The sequence below is a fragment of the Nematostella vectensis genome, chromosome 11, assembly GCF_932526225.1.
Source record: "Nematostella vectensis chromosome 11, jaNemVect1.1, whole genome shotgun sequence".
Taxonomy (NCBI): Eukaryota; Metazoa; Cnidaria; class Anthozoa; order Actiniaria; family Edwardsiidae; genus Nematostella; species Nematostella vectensis.
In genome coordinates this window covers 14,636,290-14,657,963 of record NC_064044.1, presented here as the reverse complement: position 1 = coordinate 14,657,963, position 21,674 = coordinate 14,636,290, and the positions used below count along the sequence as shown (strand labels likewise).

At 41.3% G+C, this 21,674-nt stretch overlaps 1 protein-coding gene and 1 long non-coding RNA gene across 2 annotated transcripts in view; both read right to left on the bottom strand.

Annotated features, from left to right (window-relative positions):
* Positions 1-647: 647 nt before the first annotated feature.
* LOC5504378 (exocyst complex component 3) overlaps positions 648-21,674 on the bottom strand; it is a 38,604-nt gene continuing 17,577 nt past the window's right edge. The window contains exons 12-28 of the mRNA XM_048734702.1: positions 17,360-17,443; positions 16,777-16,853; positions 16,082-16,177; positions 14,515-14,581; positions 9,172-9,264; positions 8,987-9,028; positions 8,347-8,398; positions 7,793-7,863; positions 7,636-7,689; positions 7,236-7,336; positions 6,287-6,358; positions 5,786-5,866; positions 3,725-3,796; positions 3,544-3,655; positions 3,269-3,352; positions 2,481-2,573; positions 648-1,072 (exon numbers count right to left, since the gene is read on the bottom strand). Of these exons, the coding sequence (XP_048590659.1) occupies positions 935-1,072; positions 2,481-2,573; positions 3,269-3,352; positions 3,544-3,655; positions 3,725-3,796; positions 5,786-5,866; positions 6,287-6,358; positions 7,236-7,336; positions 7,636-7,689; positions 7,793-7,863; positions 8,347-8,398; positions 8,987-9,028; positions 9,172-9,264; positions 14,515-14,581; positions 16,082-16,177; positions 16,777-16,853; positions 17,360-17,443 (1,389 nt within the window). The 3' untranslated portion in view covers positions 648-934. The remainder of the gene's footprint in view (positions 1,073-2,480; positions 2,574-3,268; positions 3,353-3,543; positions 3,656-3,724; positions 3,797-5,785; positions 5,867-6,286; positions 6,359-7,235; positions 7,337-7,635; positions 7,690-7,792; positions 7,864-8,346; positions 8,399-8,986; positions 9,029-9,171; positions 9,265-14,514; positions 14,582-16,081; positions 16,178-16,776; positions 16,854-17,359; positions 17,444-21,674) is intronic.
* Positions 3,963-4,257, bottom strand: LOC125573888. The gene is made up of 2 exons (XR_007314248.1): positions 4,207-4,257; positions 3,963-4,039 (listed from the first exon to the last, which is right to left on the bottom strand). It is a non-coding gene; the product is annotated as an uncharacterized LOC125573888 (long non-coding RNA).

Genomic DNA, 21,674 nt, shown 5'->3' with positions numbered 1-21,674 from the left:
TGGTATACATACAGTATTTGATGAAGACAAAAAAGAACTAAAATTATTTGTCATCAAAGCCACAACTCGCAGATAAAGGTGCACTAGGTGTAACATCTACATCTTTATGCAGAAAATGGTGATTGCCATGATTTTGTTTGTTCTTTAGTCTATCAAGAACCAGTTTATGTACAGTCAACTAGGACGATCAGTCATCAAGAAACACACCTACCTGACACCAATCACACATGCAACATATCCCTGGAATTATGCACATCCACCAGGCAGGAAGAATGCCTTCCGCATACCAAGGACTATATACCCCAAGAAGTATTAATGATGTCTGACAACACACATCTGCATGCCAAGAACCATATAAGTACACCACCAGACAAAGGAAGAACCTCTTGTGTGTGATATGTAAGGGAATACCTGAAAGCAACACATCCTTTCAGGAGGGAAGATGTATTCAAAGGGAGTTATCACCTAACCATAAAAATTTGGTGTAAGAGGGCAAAATGTCAGGAACTATATGTATATACCCATCCCTCTACCTTTCCGTATATGGTAACTGGATTTCCCATCTTTAAGGCATGGGATGAAAAGCAGAAGAGTCATAAAAATGTGGGATGAGAGGGTTGGAATCCACAACCATTGAGAGCCACAGATTCAAATCATGTGAATAAGTTTGATAATTACATATAATATATTTTTTTAAGATTGTGACTTTCTACTTAATGTACATCAACTTTAATAGTATTTGTAATTACAAGGGATGTCATAAGAAACAACATGTATTTGAAAAAAGTATTAAACAATGACTTATTTAAACTTGACAAGAGTATGTTTTATATTCTCATTTTCTTCAAAGTTTGAAATTTCCCCCTTCTGAACATTTTTGTTTTCCTAAATGTCATACTGTGGTATATTCTACAATAAACTGGTGCTAGACGTATTAGCTTTTTGGTTTGGACTTCCAGGCAGTTTCCATTTTGTCCAGTAGTGATGGTGGTACAATAATCTGATCAAAGAATCTTCCCTGGTCGACTTGCTCACCCTCTTTCATATCCTTCAGTGGGGTTTCCAATATCAGCTGTGAAAGATAGTCAACCCAGTCACCATAAAAGTCTATTTTAATAGGGCTATATGGCTTAGAAGCTCCCATATCAGATTACCCTATCTCCTCTCAAGTATCCGTGATTCTTGCCTCATTAAATGTTTCATTAAAAGAGACGTGGCTTGTAGTCGCCAAGAATCTAATGTAACAAAACAAGGGTCAAAATGATCCTCTACTATCTCTTAAAAACTCTTTTAGGCCCCCCAAAAAGGGAATAAACCTGGGCAAGAGAGCGTAAGATAAGAGAGGGACACTTTGGTATTACCCGCGCGCGATGTCGATTCCAAATCTGGCTATTTTTAGTAACCACCACCCCACCACTGCGCGTGAGGATTTGCTCCTTTATTTTGTCCTACTCCCCCGCTGGTTGCGTGTTGTTGTTTTGCCAACTCGATAGGATGAAAAGAGATCATGTAAAATAACTCGGAAGAAAACAAGTCTAACTTAAGTAAGCAAGATTGGCAAATATACTCACAGAAAGCTAAATCCCTGAATAGTTTGACTGTTTTGTTTGTCTGAGCGGCGAAGTCAAGTGAAGAAGAAAGAAAAAAACCGACGAGCGATAAAATGGCTGTGATACCGCGTTTGATTCAAATCCCGACTCCAGCTTGTATAATAACAACATAATAACATAACATAACATATAATAATAACAACATCAAAGAAGTACAGTAATATCTCCCTCTTTATTTTCTCACTATTACAAAAGCTCAGATACTTCAGCTTGCTGGCTTTGATCATCACAAAAATGCATTCCCTCGCTACAAGGATAGTTTTATTCTTGGATTCCTTCTCAATTCACCGGAATACTCACAAAAATCAATTTCATATCTAATTTCTAACTTACAGTTTCGTTTGACAATTAGGAAGATAATGAATTTTGAGAGACCACGAAAAAGCAGCAAGTTAGAGCGGAAGCGGTGTTTGAAGCACGAGGTTTTCCGCTCTCGATTTTGAATGAAGTCTTTGGTCTTTTTTTTTTTACACGTTTTTGAAATCTTGGAATTCTCGAAGTACTACATCCCCTTAATAAACCGCAACTTCCTGTATCCTTGATGCTAGAATGAAATTTTCGATGGTATTTGTGCAAATAGGGTGTTTTTTTTCGGTTTTAAGTCACAAAACAGCGGCAAACAACAAGATGTAAATGCCACAGCGCGGGGGTAGGGTGAGTAAAAATGCTCACGCGCAGTGGTGGGATGGTGGTTACTAAAAATAGCCAGATTTGGAATCGACATGGCGCGCGGGTAATACCAAAGTGTCCCTCTTATCTTACGCTCTTCTTGCTATGTGCTATTCCCAGACGAGAAATGGATTTTAATTTTTGGTGTGTAACAACAACATTCATCTATAAGTCTGTATTGCCCCATCTTTGTGATTGTACCTGTCTCGCGTCTATGCGCCCCACATCGCCCCTCATCAGTAGCAGTGCCATGGCATGATCTGACTTGAAGTCAGGGTACTTGTTAGCAATACCCTGAAACAATATCAAACAACAGAGGTGGGATGTTACTGTGATTAACTGTTGTCTTTAAGGGTCCTTGAAGCAGCAATCGCACCAGTTTACTTGCGAGACGAATACGTGAAATCTCCGAGCAGCCAGGCTCCTTGAAGCCATGATTTTTAATGGAAAAATTATTCATATTTATAAAAGCATTGTGTCTATTGGAAGTTTTTTTCGACAATGTGACTGATAATTTAGAGCGTATGACCTGTTAAATAACGCGGATTATAATTGAGTTTTTGGTTGGTTGAGGTTTCTGTCAGCCCACCAGATTATAACGTAATCGAAATAACATAAAATTGTTTTTTTATATCTTCAATTTATAGATTCTTTATACCTGCCCTGAAGAAGTCTTATAAAAGACGAACATTTGGCAGAGTCCGATACCAGTTTTTGGTGTATTGTACTGATTTATTCTGCTGGTTCACGAACACGACTATTTGGGCTTTTTGTATCTATTCATTTATACCTATATATTTATACGAAAAAAACTTAAAATATAAGAAGAGGTACAGGCTAATAGACAGACATAATGAGTAACGGACAGACACACACACAGATAAGGAAAGACAGACAGACAGACAGACACACACACAGATACAAAGAGACGGACAACGACAGCCAGGGAAATATATAGACTGATAGACCCTAGATAGACAGGGACTCACAGATATTTCCAGAGCCATCATTGAAGTGTCCCTCAGCTTTATGACCTCTGTGAGCGTTGGCAGGACGGAGCACTTGCCGATTACCTGTTGCGACAAGCGTAACTCAATTTCTATGTTACAAAGTATCCAAAGAGATGTGGCAGACATGGAGTCGGCTCTTGAAAGGTTCAAAAAGTGCACACATGGCTTCTCTTGAATTGTCTTGTTGAGAAGAATCACTAGAAGGTTATCCCAAACCAAAAAAATAATAATAATAAAAAATAGTACACACTTACCTCCTCCGCCCGACCGGTGAGTTTGGTAAAGAGCTTTTCAAATTTCTTCGCCTCGTCTAAGATTTTTGATGCAGCTGATTTCCTCTCGTCATAGTTTTTGAATGCAATTCGTCTAAAGGGAAGGGAGATATAAATGTTAACATACCCCAAAACCATTTCTGCCGTTCAGGAAATCACTCACTTGTTCATCATGGCTCGCACATACTCAATCAGCGACCTCTCTAAGGCTTGATCCACAAGGTAATCAAAAAACCTGTATCGGAGATCAGAGATCAGAGCTGGAATATTTAAACTTACACTACCAGAGGTTAGTATGAGGCAAACCGGGATACATTGCCTCGGTCGTATCTTCTTAAGCAGAAGTGATTTCGCATCAGTCAAACTTTACTAATGCCTCAAACATTGGCTTAATGTGTTGCATAACTTTGGCTTCATGTATTGTACTTACCTTGGCTTCATGTATTGTACTTACCTTGGCTTCATGTATTGTACTTACCTTGACTTCATGTATTGTACTTACCTTGGCTTCATGTATTGTACTATCTTGGCTTCATGTATTGTACTTACCTTGACTTCATGTATTGTACTTACCTTGGCTTCATGTATTGTACTTACCTTGGTTTCATGTATTGTATTTACCTTGGCTTCATGTATTGTACTTACCTTGGCTTCATGTATTGTACTTACCTTGGCTTCATGTATTGTACTTACCTTGACTTCATGTATTGTACTTACCTTGGCTTCATGTATTGTATTTACCTTGGCTTCATGTATTGTACTTACCTTGACTTCATGTATTGTACTATCTTGGCTTCATGTATTGTACTTACCTTGGCTTCATGTATTGTATTTACCTTGGCTTCATGTATTGTATTTACCTTGGCTTCATGTATTGTATTTACCTTGGTTTCATGTATTGTACTTACCTTGGCTTTATGTATTGTATTTACCTTGGCTTTATGTATTGTACTTACCTTGGCTTCATGTATTGTATTTACCTTGGCTTCATGTATTGTACTTACCTTGACTTCATGTATTGTACTTACCTTGGCTTCATGTATTGTACTATCTTGGCTTCATGTATTGTATTTACCTTGGCTTCATGTATTGTACTTACCTTGACTTCATGTATTGTACTATCTTGGCTTCATGTATTGTACTTACCTTGGCTTTATGTATTGTATTTACCTTGGCTTCATGTATTGTACTTACCTTGGCTTCATGTATTGTACTTACCTTGGCTTCATGTATTGTACTTACCTTGACTTCATGTATTGTACTTACCTTAGCTTCATGTATTGTACTTACCTTGGCTTCATGTATTGTACTTACCTTGGCTTCATGTATTGTACTATCTTGGCTTCATGTATTGTATTTACCTTGGCTTCATGTATTGTACTTACCTTGGCTTCATGTATTGTACTTACCTTGGCTTCATGTATTGTACTATCTTGACTTCATGTATTGTACTTACCTTGGTTTCATGTATTGTACTTACCTTGGCTTCATGTATTGTACTTACCTTGGCTTCATGTATTGTACTTACCTTGGCTTCATGTATTGTACTTACCTTGGCTTTATGTATTGTACTTACCTAGGCTTCATGTATTGTATTTACCTTGGCTTCATGTATTGTACTTACCTAGGCTTCATGTATTGTACTTACCTTGGCTTCATGTATTGTACTTACCTTGGCTTCATGTATTGTACTTACCTTGGTTTCATGTATTGTACTTACCTTGGCTTCATGTATTGTACTTACCTTGACTTCATGTATTGTACTTACCTTGGCTTCATGTATTGTACTTACCTTGGCTTCATGTATTGTACTTACCGAGGCTTCATGTATTGTACTTACCTTGGCTTCATGTATTGTACTTACCTTGGCTTCATGTATTGTACTTACCTTAGCTTCATGTATTGTACTTACCGAGGCTTCATGTTTTGTACTTACCTCGGCTTCATGTATTGTATTTACCTTGGCTTCATGTATTGTACTTACCTTAGCTTCATGTATTGTACTTACCTTAGCTTCATGTATTGTACTTACCTTGGCTTCATGTATTGTACTTACCTTGGCTTCATGTATTGTATTTACCTTGGCTTCATGTATTGTATTTACCTTGGCTTCATGTATTGTATTTACCTTAGCTTCATGTATTGTACTTACCGAGGCTTCATGTATTGTATTTACCTTGGCTTCATGTATTGTACTTACCTTGGCTTCATGTATTGTATTTACCTTGGCTTCATGTGGGTGTAGTCCCTGGAGTAGTCTTCGATTGTGACGATGATGGTGTCCACTTGGTTTGTTGATGTAACCCTAAATATGTTTGGTTGTGTTACTTTTCAATCCACATGAAAGGAGGAGTCATAGACTAAATAAGGAATGGAGTCGAGACCGACAACTGTCAATCAAAAAGACTGACAGGCTGCAATTCACGTCATAACCTTTGCGAGACTTGCTAAAATGTTAGCAGATTTATGTACGTTTAAGTAAATTTACGTTCTTTACGTTTAAGGATTAAAATAATTCCGCGTTCCCACTCTTAGCAATGTTGAACACCTTTAGTATTTATGCCCAGTGTGTCAGCATTCCGTCACACACAACATGGCTTTCATTGCTGAAGGGGGAATCAGGTAAATGCTCGATTTAAAGGACGTACGACATGTTACATTCTGCCATGCGAATATTTGTCTTGACAGGTGTTGTCCAGGATGGTGGCTTCTGAATGGTACCTACCAGGCTGGTGTCATAATCTGGATAAAAAATGGGTTGAGATCCAGGAACACCTCGTCAAGAAGATACCGACACCTGCCAATCAAAATGAACTATAATGATTGACATATAATCCACTAATGTGCTTGTACTTATGACATTTAGTTGCAAGGTGCTCATAAGCAGGAACAAACAACGGTATGATCTTGGTAGTTTGAGCAAATAGGAGAAATTTAGCTAAAGCTATTACAGCCGGTAGGCATAATTTGCTTTATAAAAGCATATAATAAATATTGAAGTAAAGAGATGCTAGGGAGTTGTTTGAAACTTTTTAGGAGCCCATGGCACTACGAGCATTTTTTTAGATAAGTGGTGACACTTCTAAATGTCTTTGCAAGTCCAAAATGTCGGACAATACCAGAAATAGGAGGACGATCCTTTAGTTAAACTGCAACTCGAGGAACCGTTGGGCTCTGCACAGAAGAGTTCTTACTCATCTTCTCAAACGTGTTCAATATGTAACTAGAGATGTCTTAACCTTCTTCTCCAACGTGTTTAACATATAACCAGAGATAAGTTATCCATCTTCTCCAACGTGTTTAACATGTAACTTGAGATGTGTTATCCATCTTCTCCAACGTGTTTAACATGTAACTTGAGATGTGTTATCCATCTTCTCCAACGTGTTTAGCATGTAACTAGAGATGTGTTATCCATTTTCTCCAACGTGTTCAACATGTATCTAGAGACGTCTTATCTTTTCCAACATGTTTAACATGTAACTAGAGACGTCTTCCCCTTCCTCTCCAATGTGATTAACATGTAACTCGAGTTATCTTACCTCTCATCTCCAAAGTGTTACACATGCAACTAGAGATGTCTTGCCCATCCTCTCCAACGTGTTTAACATGTAACTACAGATGTCATACCCATCTTCCCCAACGGGTTCATTATGTAACTAGAGGTGTCTTACCCCTCCTCTCCAATAGTCTCAAAGCATGATATGATGCCCTTGAAGATTTGTTGTCTGTCTTCTCCGAATGCGGCACGACCAAAATCTGCTTCCATGCGATCCTGCAACATAATAAACAAAACGTAAAAATTACAAACAAATAATCATAGTCAACAAAAAAGAATTAGTAAACACCAGCGTATAAGAACAATAACCTACAGGCTGAAATTTGGTATTTTAAACACATTTTTGTTTATATTAAAGACGAACATCTGGTAGAATCGACTGCTAGGTTTTGGTGACCTAAACCAATTCGCCAAACATCTTTGAAAAAAGACGTTTATCGAAATGATGGCAATTTTCTAACAAAATGGTTACGATAACAAGGGTCTGTGAACTAATCATAAGATAACAAACTTACCCGAAACTGCTCAGTGAAGTTAATACACATCATGCAGTTGTTGACAATGGCGATCTGAAAACAGAAACCATACATAAGTTATAGGAGAACATGCGCGTTTACTTTAATAACTAACCCATCCAAAAACAGAGCTTGCGTTTTACAAGTTGCTTATTACCATGTATTCGATGAATCTTGGCGGCTGACTTCTGTCTTCAAAATGTTTTGCTTTAAATTGACGTAGACTCTCTGCAATGAATTGACGCCATTTAAGAAAGAGTAACATAAGGAAAGTATAAAAGCTTGCTTTAGCTTTAAGCTTATAAATGCCCATTCATTTAGAGCATGAAACAAAAAAATAGGCGCTTCCTGCTTTTTAAAAGATATAGAAATAATGGGGATTTTACGACCATAAAATCAATTTATTGTCATTCTTTTAAAAAAAAAAACATCAGTGTCAAGCCTAAACGTTTTGCTATCCTTATTGCTATAGACAAAAATGAACACTTATTTGTGTCAAACCTGACTTTGAAAGAAGAGAGGACTTGAAAATTGAGCCGCTCATTTCTTGAATAGTGCCCTCCATGTACTATGCCCCGACGACAAGCTCAACGCTCGAAACGTCAGCGCAACTACCAAACCCATCCGATAGGAAATACATTATCCCCTTTGGAACTTTTTAAGGAAACTCAACAAAAGCCGACATCTAGGATATGTAGTCTCTAAACTTACTTCTGTATTCACGTTGAAAACCTTGGAGCTCTTCCATGCCGATATCAAGTATCTGCGAAATAAGGTAGCCTTGGTACACCCAACAATTTGCAAAAATGTACAAAGGAAGCCTTAGTACATTCACACAATTCATATATAATAAAGCTGTTTTTCTATGCTGGCCAGAAAATATTCCTTCTTCCCCATCCTAATAACATTGCATTAGATAGTTCCACTGTCTCTAAAGCCATATGGTAACAGAAAAGAAATTTACCAAGATAATTATCATTTGAACAAAAGTAGAAAAATACAAACTACATGATTTCAATTGAATATAAAAAAAAACTTGGTTAAGCATTGTATTAGCAAAAGATCCAGTATTTCACATCACATACGAACGTTACCTCCACTTTACCCAGTATTTCACAACACATACGAACGTTACCTCCACTGTACCCAGTATTTCACAACACATACGAACGTTACCTCCACTGCACCCTCTCAACCCAACAAAAGCCGAAGGAGCACCAACAACGTTCACAAGGGCGCCCCTTAGCAATCCCTTCGTGAACAACGGGAGTCATATCGTCACAGTTTAGCACTCTCTATACCTATATTACTATGATTACATCGCGTTGGATCCCAGCTATAATTATGTTACCTGCATCTTGATATCCTCTCCCGTCTGCCCTGCAACTTGCATCTAAAACAGGATTCACATATGGTTTACATAAAAAATCTGGAGCAGATCATAATATCATCCTATTAATTCAAGACTTTAAACCATTGTTACAAAATGTTATATAACAAATTAAGATTGCGGTTTTAAAGTGAGAATCCCCTTACATTTTGGTCTACCATCTGGTATAGGAAGACCGGAAGTGACGTGTTGAAGAAGCCATCTGCGTCTTTCTCCGGAAGGGTATTCTTATGCCAGTCCTGATAAGGTAAAGCGCAAAGATCCGGCAAGGTAAGGAAAGAAGTCATGACAAGGAAAAGCGCAAAGGTCAGACGAGGGAAGGTGAGAAGTCATGACAAGGTAAAGCGCAAAGGTCAGATGATGGAAGGATAGAAGTCATGACAAGGTAAAGCGCAAAGATCAGACGAGGGAAGGAAAGAAGTCATGACAAGGAAAAGCGCAAAGGTCAGATGATGGAAGGATAAAAGTCATGACAAGGAAAAGCGCAAAGGTCAGATGATGGAAGGAAAGAAGTCATGACAAGGTAAAGCGCAAAGGTCAGACAAGGGAAGGGAGAAGTCGTAAGGCAAAGCGGAAAGGTCAGACGAGATAAGGAGGGAAAGCACGATAAGGCAAAGCGTAAAGGTCAGACACGTTAAGAAGAGAAGTCATGATAAGCGAAAGCGTAAAGGTCAGACGATTTAACGAGAGAATTCATGATAAGTGAAAGCGAAAAGGTCAGACGAGTTAACGAGAGAAGTCATGATAAGTGAAAGCGAAAAGGTCAGACGCGTTAAAGGAGAGAATTCATGATAAGTGAAAGCGAAAAGGTCAGACGAGTTAACGAGAGAAGTCATGATAAGTGAAAGCGAAAAGGTCAGACGCGTTAAAGGAGAGAGTTCATGATAAGTGAAAGCGTAAAGGTCAGGCGAGATAAGGGATAAGACTTATCATGATAGCATGTTTTGTAGAGGCAAAAATTATTGATAATTGATAATCAGGGTTTTTAGATTGACAAAGGGGTATTTATAAAGAAGGGTATAACTTAATGTGATTGTGTTTATGTTTTTAGTAGGAGTTTACCTTTAACGAGAGGATGATTGTTTTAAATCTGGCTGAAAACTCTCAAGTAAGAATTACTAAGAGCGAAATCCATAGTATCGTGCTTTTGGTAAAAATCCAAGGCTCTCTGAGCCAACTCGTGAATGCAAATGTACTTTCCTAGTTATGTTCATGTGTGCTTAAAAGATATACAGGATAGTGAACAAAGCATGAACACATCCAAGATGCTGAGAGTACATAAAAATGTCCTTATACTTATTTTTCTTTTCGATGTCATGACACACCAAGAAAAGTATAATAAATTATTATCATTAAAAGTGAACGGTAGAAGATCGATTGACGTCGGTGACGAAAGCGCATGCGCACGCTCAACCCACATGGGAGATTTTCTGAAAATTCTAGCTTATATATATTTTACGGCTATACAAATAAATCACTGTAGCGGTCACAGGTCGAAGCCAAAGCCATTTTATAGTACTAAACTTTAACCGGAAGTTGAACACCGGAAGTTTACAGGATGACCTAAGGATTGCTGTGTTGCAAAGGCACAGAAAGACCATAAAAAGTTAACGGATTAGTGATACAATAATCCAATGATGGAGTGACAACGTAGTCCCCACAATAACTCGTTACAAGCTTCGTATTCCCGAGTTAAAAATGAGAAATGAGAAATTAGCGAACCCTCTTATTGTTTTATATCTAAGTGCTCGCGCAAGTGGACAAAATAAAACGTTTGGTAGGTAGAAAGTGATAATAGTGTATCGATCAGTAAACATTACATTGAACCAATTCTTATCAAGTTTTCTTTTTAATGAAGATCCTCAAAAAATATTTTGAACGGGCGCGATTTATAACCATGAGCATTTTTTATAGGAGGCTCAGTTGTCCAAAGTCGACCCCACCAACAAAATATGTCTTGGAAACAAGAGACAAACCTGACTAACCAATTAAAGTATCTTCCTATCATAACAACCAACCAAACAGACTTACTCTCTAGCATTAACAACCAATCACAGAGTAGGTATGTATGTGTGTGTGTGGGGGGGGGGAGGGGAGGGCTTCCCTTCTGATTCTCGTGGCGGTTGGATCGTGTTGTGGAAACGGAATGGTTTTGTATTTGGTGGGTGTCCCGAAGAGCGATCCAAAGGACACTGACGCGCCATTTCATTCGTAGTTTAGCCTATTCAAGTCTCTTAACAAGCCTTGTTTCCACTCCGCTTTTGGTGGCGGAGCTCCTGGAGGATTTTCTGCAATCTGATTGGGCGTGCCGATTTCAAAATTACTTTCTCTCGGTTTTTGTTTTGATCGCCATCAGCAACTTGATAGTTATAGGAGTAGAAAGATACCTTACAATATTCCACCCGAGTAAACTCCCAACCACGGACACGTGCAAGAGACTGGTGATGGCATCCTGGTTTGTCGGTGCCTTTATGACGATAGCATATCCTAGTTCAATCACAGTCTTCAAGAGATTCGAATTAGGCGAAGGTCAATACACACTACACTGCTCCTCAGTGACGAATTGACCAAGGTCCTCAGAATCACCTCGCTGATAATCCAATATATCATCCCCGCCGTAAGCCTGACCGTCATGAGTTTCCGTGTCCTCAAGTTCCTACACCGCCGCCGTCAACAAGCCCACCCTCTCCAAGTCAACTCCACATTCAACGCCTCAATGAGATCCACGCTGTGGTACTACAAAGACAGCTACATGTTCGCGTCGCTGACTCTAGCCTTTGTGTTCCCTTATGCCGCTCCCATCTTGTATGCCATTGTCCGAGCATTCATCCCTTACGAGAACTCCATCGCAGAATACTACCTCGTGCGCATAGCGGCGCTGGCTATGTGCTATTCAAATACCATAATCAACCCGATAATCTACCTCAACTGCATGCGTGACATGCGACAGCGCGTCAGAGAAATACTGTCACGTGTGTGTGTGTGCCTGTTGCGTTACCATGGAGACCATCGCGCCCGTCGTCGAGATTGAACTCAAGAACCTGGCGCAACAAAGGCTGGAGGTGCGACCGGCATGTGCCTGAGGAAATCCTGGACTACAGCAAAACTGCTTTCCTGGTATGAACCTTTACTGTTTGTTGACGATCCACTTAGAACAGAGCTCGTGAACCCATAGAGGGTTCCGCCCTAAAAACAACAGAATTTCCTGTTCTTTTTTTATTCTTCTTCTTCCGTTTAACCCACCTCCTTCTGGTGAAGATTCTAGTCAGGGCTAATTTGAGCTTTGCTAATGGCGCTGATGGCGCTTTAGAACAAAACTGGGTCTCGGAAAGAAGATTCCTAATGGTTATGATGGTTACGATGTCCTAGAACATACCGTATACAGGGTAAATACGGTAACCTTTGTAATGGAAGAAAGTAATGGAAGAAAGGCTGATGGCTACAAGGCCGGTTTGGCCCTAAGACAGAAATTGTGCCTTTAAAGGACTTTGCTGGTGGCTAGGATGGTTGCGACGTCCTGTACAGAACTCGCAAGTCTTTTGAATAGTCGTGGCAAACAAGGCATTGCGGCCTTTATTGAACTTTGTAAATACACACCTTACCGAAAAGGATAGCCTAGTAGATAAACTTGTACCTCATTAACTCAATCACAACAAGATGCAAAACTATAATATTCTGTCACTAAGATGTTTGTTTGACATCCTTTAAATGTATATACTACACTTGGTTAACGGAGACTCCAAGCTTCACTACCAAAAAGCCGCGAACCGGCGACAGCGTCTAATTACCCCCTGGTACACAGGGTATACATATACCAATGTATAAGAGAGATAGAAAAACTATGTAAATAATTTATCACAGGCATTCTATGGAGCACAATTGAATTAACTAGGCAAAAACAAACTTAGAAATTAAAAGACCAATTCACACATAGATATTGTCTATTAACGGATTTTTTCCACTCAGAAACAGCTACCCGAAGAACGGAACCTTCTGCAGTAGAATAGCAGGACTCTAGATATGATCTCAGTATTATTAAATCATATATATTATTATAGAATTACTTATCGTATAGATATGTACATAATGCATATACTATATATAGCAGAAATCACTGAGCTAACCTACTGTAAATGTTGAAATGGGGGGTAAAAGAAGTTTTAGTATTCTGAAACTCAGGATGATTCAATCGATTGCTGCTTTCCAAGTAAATTTGTCAATATTTTTTTTCTTTTTTGCCGGCAGTAGATTGGGTTGGTGCCTTTTGGTCGATAATGGCCTTCTTTCTACAAGGCTTTTAAGGCACTCATTAAAAATTCATACCCTACATGCAATGTATTAAATAATCTGTCTATACATTATTTTCCTCGCTATCTACGGAAAGTTTTAGTTACCCTGGTTCCAGAGCAGGCTAAAGTTCGAAGCTCTGTGAGCAGGCATATGCTTGTACATCCATGCGAAACGTGAATCAATAAAATATATGTATGTCTATATGCTTATGTGTGAATTAGCATCCTTTTTTGTATAGAAGGCAGGCGCGTACAGCCCCCCCCCCCCCCCCCCCGGCTTTCAAAGAGTCATTTCTTATTAAGGAATATTCAAATACTATGCTTTTTCCATATAATACTTGACTGCGCAGCCAAACCCCCCCCCCCCCCCCCCCCCCCACTTTGATCCAATTCTGTACGTGCCTGGAACGACTGTAAGCTCTGGAAATGCATACACACATTTCTCAGAATACTATAATGCTATATAAAAATTGCCAAATGGCAAGGCAGTTATACTATTCAATACTCCTGATATCGTCATCTATTTGGAAATAAAAATCGGGCGATTATTCTATTTAGCATGTATCATGTCCTTCACCCCCGTAGCCTGCGAGCCGGCTCTCCCTGTGGTTTAAGTCGGGAAATCCTGTTTTGGAGGATTCGGGATTCCTCTCCAATAACGCCTGCTTGATTGACCGAGTGTAGAAATGTTCTTCTTTGAATTAAACTCCAAAGTCTTTGATAAAATGAATAAATTGCGCATCTTATCCATCGTCTGGCCAAATTGTAATTATTAAAGTTATCTATTTTCTTATAAAGTTATGGAGTGAAATGAAAATCTAGTCATTAACTTTATCACAATTAACGTAATAATAAAAGTTCGTATAAATGAGCCCTTCGTTGTTCGTGTACGAATTTATATGACGCACAAAAAGGTAGGGCGGTCAAAAAAAGAGGGAAGAAATACGTCAGCACTTTACTGTTAAACCGGTTTATGTCCTCTTTTGTGAAAGGTGACGACATCATGACGAGTCATGACTGTGATCCTGTCAGGATGTGGAGGCCTGTGTTTGGAGCCTAGTGGGGGCCTGGGAGTTGCGCGGCTGACTGACTTACTGGCAAGTGACACACAGGGAGCCCGTTGGTTGTACCATAGAAACCAAGTCGAATAGCTATACCAAATTTTATACTTAAGTAGCTCCGGCTCCACTAATATTTTACCTTTTCATCTGACTCGATCATCTTCTTCATCCACTCTTTAATATTTGTTGAAGTCGTGTTGATGTATCTACACAAAAACGTTAGTAAGGATCACGTACCATAAGCAAAAGCATTTGATAAGTTCTTTTTGTATTGCAAGAAGCCTTAAAAAGAAGTTTCGCATGTGGTTAGTTGTAGTGTGTCGAAATGCTGTTGTAGGTGTTCATTGTATTACATGTGGTTAGTTGTAGTGTGTCGAAATGTTGTTGTAGGTGTTCATTTAATAACATGTGGTTAGTTGTAGTGTGTCGAAATGTTGTTGTAGGTGTTCAATGTATTACATGTGGTTAGTTGTAGTGTGTCGAAATGTTGTTGTAGGTGTTCATTGTATAACATGTGGTTAGTTGTAGTGTGTCAAAATGTTGTTGTAGGTGTTCATTGTATTACATGTGGTTAGTTGTAGTGTGTCAAAATGTTGTTGTAGGTGTTCATTGTATTACATGTGGTTAGTTGTAGTGTGTCGAAATGTTGTTTTATGTGTTCATTGTATTACATGTGGTTAGTTGTAGTGTGTCGAAATGTTGTTGTAGGTGTTCATTGTATTACATGTGGTTAGTTGTAGTGTGTCGAAATGTTGTTTTATGTGTTCATTGTATTACATGTGGTTAGTTGTAGTGTGTCGAAATGTTGTTGTAGGTGTTCATTGTATTACATGTGGTTAGTTGTAGTGTGTCAAAATGTTGTTGTAGGTGTTCATTGTATTACATGTGGTTAGTTGTAGTGTGTCGAAATGTTGTTGTAGGTGTTCATTGTATTACATGTGGTTAGTTGTAGTGTGTCGAAATGTTGTTGTAGGTGTTCATTGTATTACATGTGGTTAGTTGTAGTGTGTCGAAATGTTGTTGTAGGTGTTCATTGTATTACATGTGGTAAGTTGTAGTGTGTCAAAATGTTGTTGTAGGTGTTCATTGTATTACATGTGGTTAGTTGTAGTGTGTCGAAATGTTGTTGTAGGTGTTCATTGTATTACATGTGGTTAGTTGTAGTGTGTCAAAATGTTGTTGTAGGTGTTCATTGTATTACATGTGGTTAGTTGTAGTGTGTCGAAATGTTGTTGTAGGTGTTCATTGTATTACATGTGGTTAGTTGTAGTGTGTCGAAATGTTGTTGTAGGTGCTCATTGTATTACATGTGGTTAGTTGTAGTGTGTCGAAATGTTGTTGAAGGGGTTCAATGTATTACATGTGGTTGGTTGTAGTGTGTCTAAATGTTGTTGTAGGTGCTCATTGTATTACAGGAAGTTCATTGAATTGCAACGTTAACTGCATTGCGAGAAGTTCATCAAAATGTTCGTTGTTCTGCAAGTTCATTTATTATGTATCATAAGACGTAATATATCATAAGAAGTCAAAATGTTCGTTGTTCTGCAAGTTCATTTATTATGTATCATAAGACGTAATATATCATAAGACGTCAGACATAAGTCCACAGTTTTAGAATAAGAAGTCAATCTTATAGCAAGAAATTGGTCTTTACTGTATTGTTTTGCTTTATTGTTTAGGATTAGTTTAGGCAGATTGTGACTCACGTATCGACGAGGTCTTTATGGACAGGGGATGACAGAAGCGGTGGAAGGAACTCCACATCCACTTGGAGGTCAGGATGCATCATCAGATCTATGCCACTAGGACAACACAGTAAGATGTAAATGAGCCGGCAACAGGAGGATGGAATGAAAAACTGACGAACGGACAGACAGACAAAAGGAAAAATAAGGGGATGAATGGAGACGGGGTAAAAGTTTTTATGCTGAACGCCTCTTAAGCCCTATCCAGCAAATTTTATGTAAATTTTTATTTGCTCCTGTACATGGCACAAAGTCGGCAATTTTTATGTGTCAACTATAGTTGATCTAAAGCTACATAGCAAGTTTTTTGTTTTCTTTTTCTGAGCAATTAAAAATTACCACACATGAAAAATTGTAGGTGTAGGTGCCAACAAATATAAATTGACAACTACTTTGACGTCACAGCATTAGTTTCAACCAGTCTTTTTCAAGGCATACCGACAATTATTTGCTGCCCTATCTGCGGTCAATTATAGTTGTCACCTAAACATTGTTCATGTAGATGTGGCTTAATGTGCACATACTTGGGGATTCACGTACACATGCTTCTACTCATGCACATGGATCCATACTTTTTACTTCTAATTTTGTACACGTATCCATACTTCTTTTGCTTCCAGTCACATACGTTCCCATGCTCTTAGTTGTGTACATACCCATATTCTCTTATCCAGGCTAGGATACTGACACATTCATTGGAGTCAAGCCGCTGTTCACAGACTGTACGCTCAAGCTGCAAGTGACGCAATTAGATATCGAGCATTAAATACATAACACAATAAGATATAGGGCATAAGATACATAACACAATTAGATATCGAGCATTAAATACATAACACAATAAGATATAGGGCATAAGATACATAACACAATTAGATATCGAGCATTAAATACATAACACAATAAGATATAGGGCATAAGATACATAACACAATTAGATATCGAGCATTAAATACATAACACAATAAGATATAGGGCATAAGATACATAACACAATTAGATATCGAGCATTAAATACATAACACAATAAGATATAGGGCATAAGATACATTGAGATCTAGAGCACAATGAGACTAAAGTTTCCTTCACGTTCCATTCCGGAGCATTTCATACTTGAAAAGTCTCCATATTGTCCCTCAGGTATATAAACAGCAGCAAGCCGTTAAACAAGCTCTCTGTACAAGAACACAACAGATCTGTCACAGTCAATCTATTTTATTGCATCTAACACTTACTTACCATTAAAGATAGAGCAGCGTGATACATCTGGACTGCCTTGTCAAATATGTTGTAACTTGGAGGGAAACAGGGCTGACAAAGGTTCTAAAACAAACAATGGAATTTTAATATAGAGTATGACCATGTGGGAGCTATGGAAAACCTGTGTAAATCCTTAACCACAGCCATGCGAATGCTCTAGTAACATCTAACTTATCAAGAGGGCAACTGTCCTCACAGCCTATCTGAATGATTCCATCGGGCCACTGGTGCACATGGAAAGCGTTTAGAAGAAACATTTCTAGATACCAATGTACCCCAGGGCATAGAGGTGTTGGGGGTTCAAAGGGTATGCACCACTACATGACAAGTTACCCCTGTAGCAACCTCCCTTCTCCTAGTCACACCCCCATGTAGTACCCGCCCTCCTCCTAGTCACACCCCCATGTAGTACCATCCCTTTTCTTGTCACACCCCCATGTAGTACACTCCCTTCTCCTAGTCACACCCCCATGTAGTACCCTCCCTTCTCCTAGTCACACCCCCATGTAGTACCATCCCTTTTCCTAGTCACACCCCCATGTAGTACCCTCCCTTCTCCTAGTCACACCCCCATGTAGTACCCTCCCTTCTCTAAGTCACACCCCCATGTAGTACCCTCCCTTCTCCTAGTCACTCCCCCATGTAGTACCCTCCCTTCTCCTAGTCACACCCCCATGTAGTACCCTCCCTTCTTCTAGTCACACTCCCATGTAGTACCCTCCCTTCTCCTAGTCACACCCCAATGTAGTAACCTCCCTACTCCTAGTCTCACCCCCGTGTAGTACCCTCCCTTCTCATAGTCACATCCCCATGTAGTACCCTCCCTTCTCCTAGTCACACCCCCATGTAGCACCCTCCCTTCTCCTAGTCACACCCCTATGTACTACCCTCCCTTCTCCTAGTCACACCCCCATGTAGTACCCTCCCTTCTCCTAGTCACACCCCCATGTAGAACACTCCCTTCTCCTAGTCACACCCCCATGTAGTACCATCCCTTTCCTAGTCACACCCCCATGTAGTACACTCCCTTCTCCTAGTCACACCCCCATGTAGTACCCTCCCTTCTCCTAATCACACCCCGATGTAGTACCCTCCTTTCTCCTAGTCACACCCCCATGTAGTACCCTCCCTTCTCCTAGTCACACCCCCATGTAGTACCCTCCCTTCTCCTAGTCACACCCCCATGTAGTACCCTCCCTTCTCCTAGTCACACCCCCATGTAGTACCCTCCCTTCTCCTAGTCACACCCCCATGTAGTACCCTCCCTTCTCCTAGTCACACCCCAACGTAGTACCATCCCTTTCCTAGTCACACCCTCATGTAGAACCCTCCCTTCTCCTAGTCACACCCCCACGTTGTACCATCCCTTCTCCTAGTCACACCCCCATGTAGTACCCTCCCTTCTCCTAGTCACACCCCCATGTAGTACCCTCCCTTCTCATAGTCACACCCCCATGTAGTACCTCCCTTCTTCTAGTCACACCCTCATGTAGTACACTCCCTTCTCCTAGTCACACCCCCATGTAGTACCCTCCCTTTTCCTAGTCACACCCCCATGTAGTACCCTCCCTTCTCCTAGTCACACCCCCATGTAGTACCCTCCCTTCTCTAAGTCACACCCCCATGTAGTACCCTCCCTTCTCCTAGTCACTCCCCCATGTAGTACCCTCCCTTCTCCTAGTCACACCCCCATGTAGTACCCTCCCTTCTTCTAGTCACACTCCCATGTAGTACCCTCCCTTCTCCTAGTCCCACCCCCATGTAGTAACCCCCTTCTCCTAGTCACACCCCCATGTAGTACCCTCCCTTTTCCTAGTCACACCCCCATGTAGTACCCTCCCTTCTAATAGTCACACCCCCATGTAGTACCGTCACTTCTCCTAGTCACATCCCCAAGTAGTACCCTCTCTTTTCCTAGTCACACCCCCATGTAGTACCATCCCTTTCCTAGTCACACCCCCATGTAGTACCCTCCCTTCTCCTAGTCCACCCCTATGTAGTACCATCCCTTCTTCTAGTCACACCCCTATGTAGTACCCTCCCTTCTCCTAGTCACACCCCAATGTAGTACCCTCCCTACTCCTAGTCTCACCCCCGTGTAGTACCCTCCCTTCTCATAGTCACATCCCCATGTAGTACCCTCCCTTCTCCTAGTCACACCCCCATGTAGCACCCTCCCTTCTCCTAGTCACACCCCTATGTACTACCCTCCCTTCTCCTAGTCACACCCCCATGTAGTACCCTCCCTTCTCCTAGTCACACCCCCATGTAGCACCCTCCCTTCTCCTAGTCACACCCCATGTAGTACCATCCCTTCTTCTAGTCACACCCCCATGTAGTACCCTCCCTTCTCCTAGTCACATCCCCATGTAGTACCCTCCCTTCTCCTAGTCACACCCCCATGTAGTACCATCCCTTTCCTAGTCACACCCCCATGTAGTACCTTCCCTTTTCCTAGTCACACCCCCATGTAGTACCCTCCCTTCAACTAGTCACACACCCATGTAGTACCATCCCTTTCCTAGTCACACCCCCATGTAGTACCCTCCCTTTTCCTAGTCACACCCCAATGTAGTACCATCCCTTTCCTAGTCACACCCCCATGTAGTACCCTCCCTTTTCCTAGTCACACCCCCATGTAGTACCCTCCCTTTTCCTAGTCACACCCCCATGAAGTACCCTCCCTTCTCCTAGTCACACCCCCATGTAGTACCCTCCCTTCTCCTAGTCACACCCCCATGTAGTACCATCCCTTTCCTAGTCACACCCCCATGTAGTACCCTCCCTTCTAATAGTCACACCCCCATGTAGTACCCTCACTTCTCCTAGTCACATCCCCAAGTAGTACCCTCTCTTTTCCTAGTCACACCCCCATGTAGTACCATCCCTTTCCTAGTCACACCCCCATGTAGTACCCTCCCTTCTCCTAGTCACACCCCTATGTAGTACCATCCCTTCTTCTAGTCACACCCCTATGTAGTACCCTCCCTTCTCCTAGTCACACCCCAATGTAGTACCCTCCCTACTCCTAGTCTCACCCCCGTGTAGTACCCTCCCTTCTCATAGTCACATCCCCATGTAGTACCCTCCCTTCTCCTAGTCACACCCCCATGTAGCACCCTCCCTTCTCCTAGTCACACCCCTATGTACTACCCTCCCTTCTCCTAGTCACACCCCCATGTAGTACCTTCCCTTTTCCTAGTCACACCCCCATGTAGTACCCTCCCTTCTCCTAGTCACATCCCCATGTAGTACCCTCCCTTCTCCTAGTCACACCCCCATGTAGTACCATCCCTTTCCTAGTCACACCCCCATGTAGTACCTTCCCTTTTCCTAGTCACACCCCCATGTAGTACCCTCCCTTCAACTAGTCACACACCCATGTAGTACCATCCCTTTCCTAGTCACACCCCCATGTAGTACCCTCCCTTTTCCTAGTCACACCCCAATGTAGTACCATCCCTTTCCTAGTCACACCCCCATGTAGTACCCTCCCTTTTCCTAGTCACACCCCCATGTAGTACCCTCCCTTTTCCTAGTCACACCCCCATGAAGTACCCTCCCTTCTCCTAGTCACACCCCCATGTAGTACCCTCCCTTCTCCTAGTCACACCCCCATGTAGTACCATCCCTTTCCTAGTCACACCCCCATGTAGTACCCTCCCTTCTAATAGTCACACCCCCATGTAGTACCCTCACTTCTCCTAGTCACATCCCCAAGTAGTACCCTCTCTTTTCCTAGTCACACCCCCATGTAGTACCATCCCTTTCCTAGTCACACCCCCATGTAGTACCCTCCCTTCTCCTAGTCACACCCCTATGTAGTACCATCCCTTCTTCTAGTCACACCCCTATGTAGTACCCTCCCTTCTCCTAGTCACACCCCAATGTAGTACCCTCCCTACTCCTAGTCTCACCCCCGTGTAGTACCCTCCCTTCTCATAGTCACATCCCCATGTAGTACCCTCCCTTCTCCTAGTCACACCCCCATGTAGCACCCTCCCTTCTCCTAGTCACACCCCTATGTACTACCCTCCCTTCTCCTAGTCACACCCCCATGTAGTACCTTCCCTTTTCCTAGTCACACCCCCATGTAGTACCCTCCCTTCAACTAGTCACACACCCATGTAGTACCATCCCTTTCCTAGTCACACCCCCATGTAGCACCCTCCCTTCTCCTAGTCACACCCCCATGTAGCACCCTCCCTTCTCCTAGTCACACCCTAATGTAGTACCCTCCCTTCTCCTAGTCACACCCCCATGTAGTACCCTCCCTTCTTCACACACACACCCC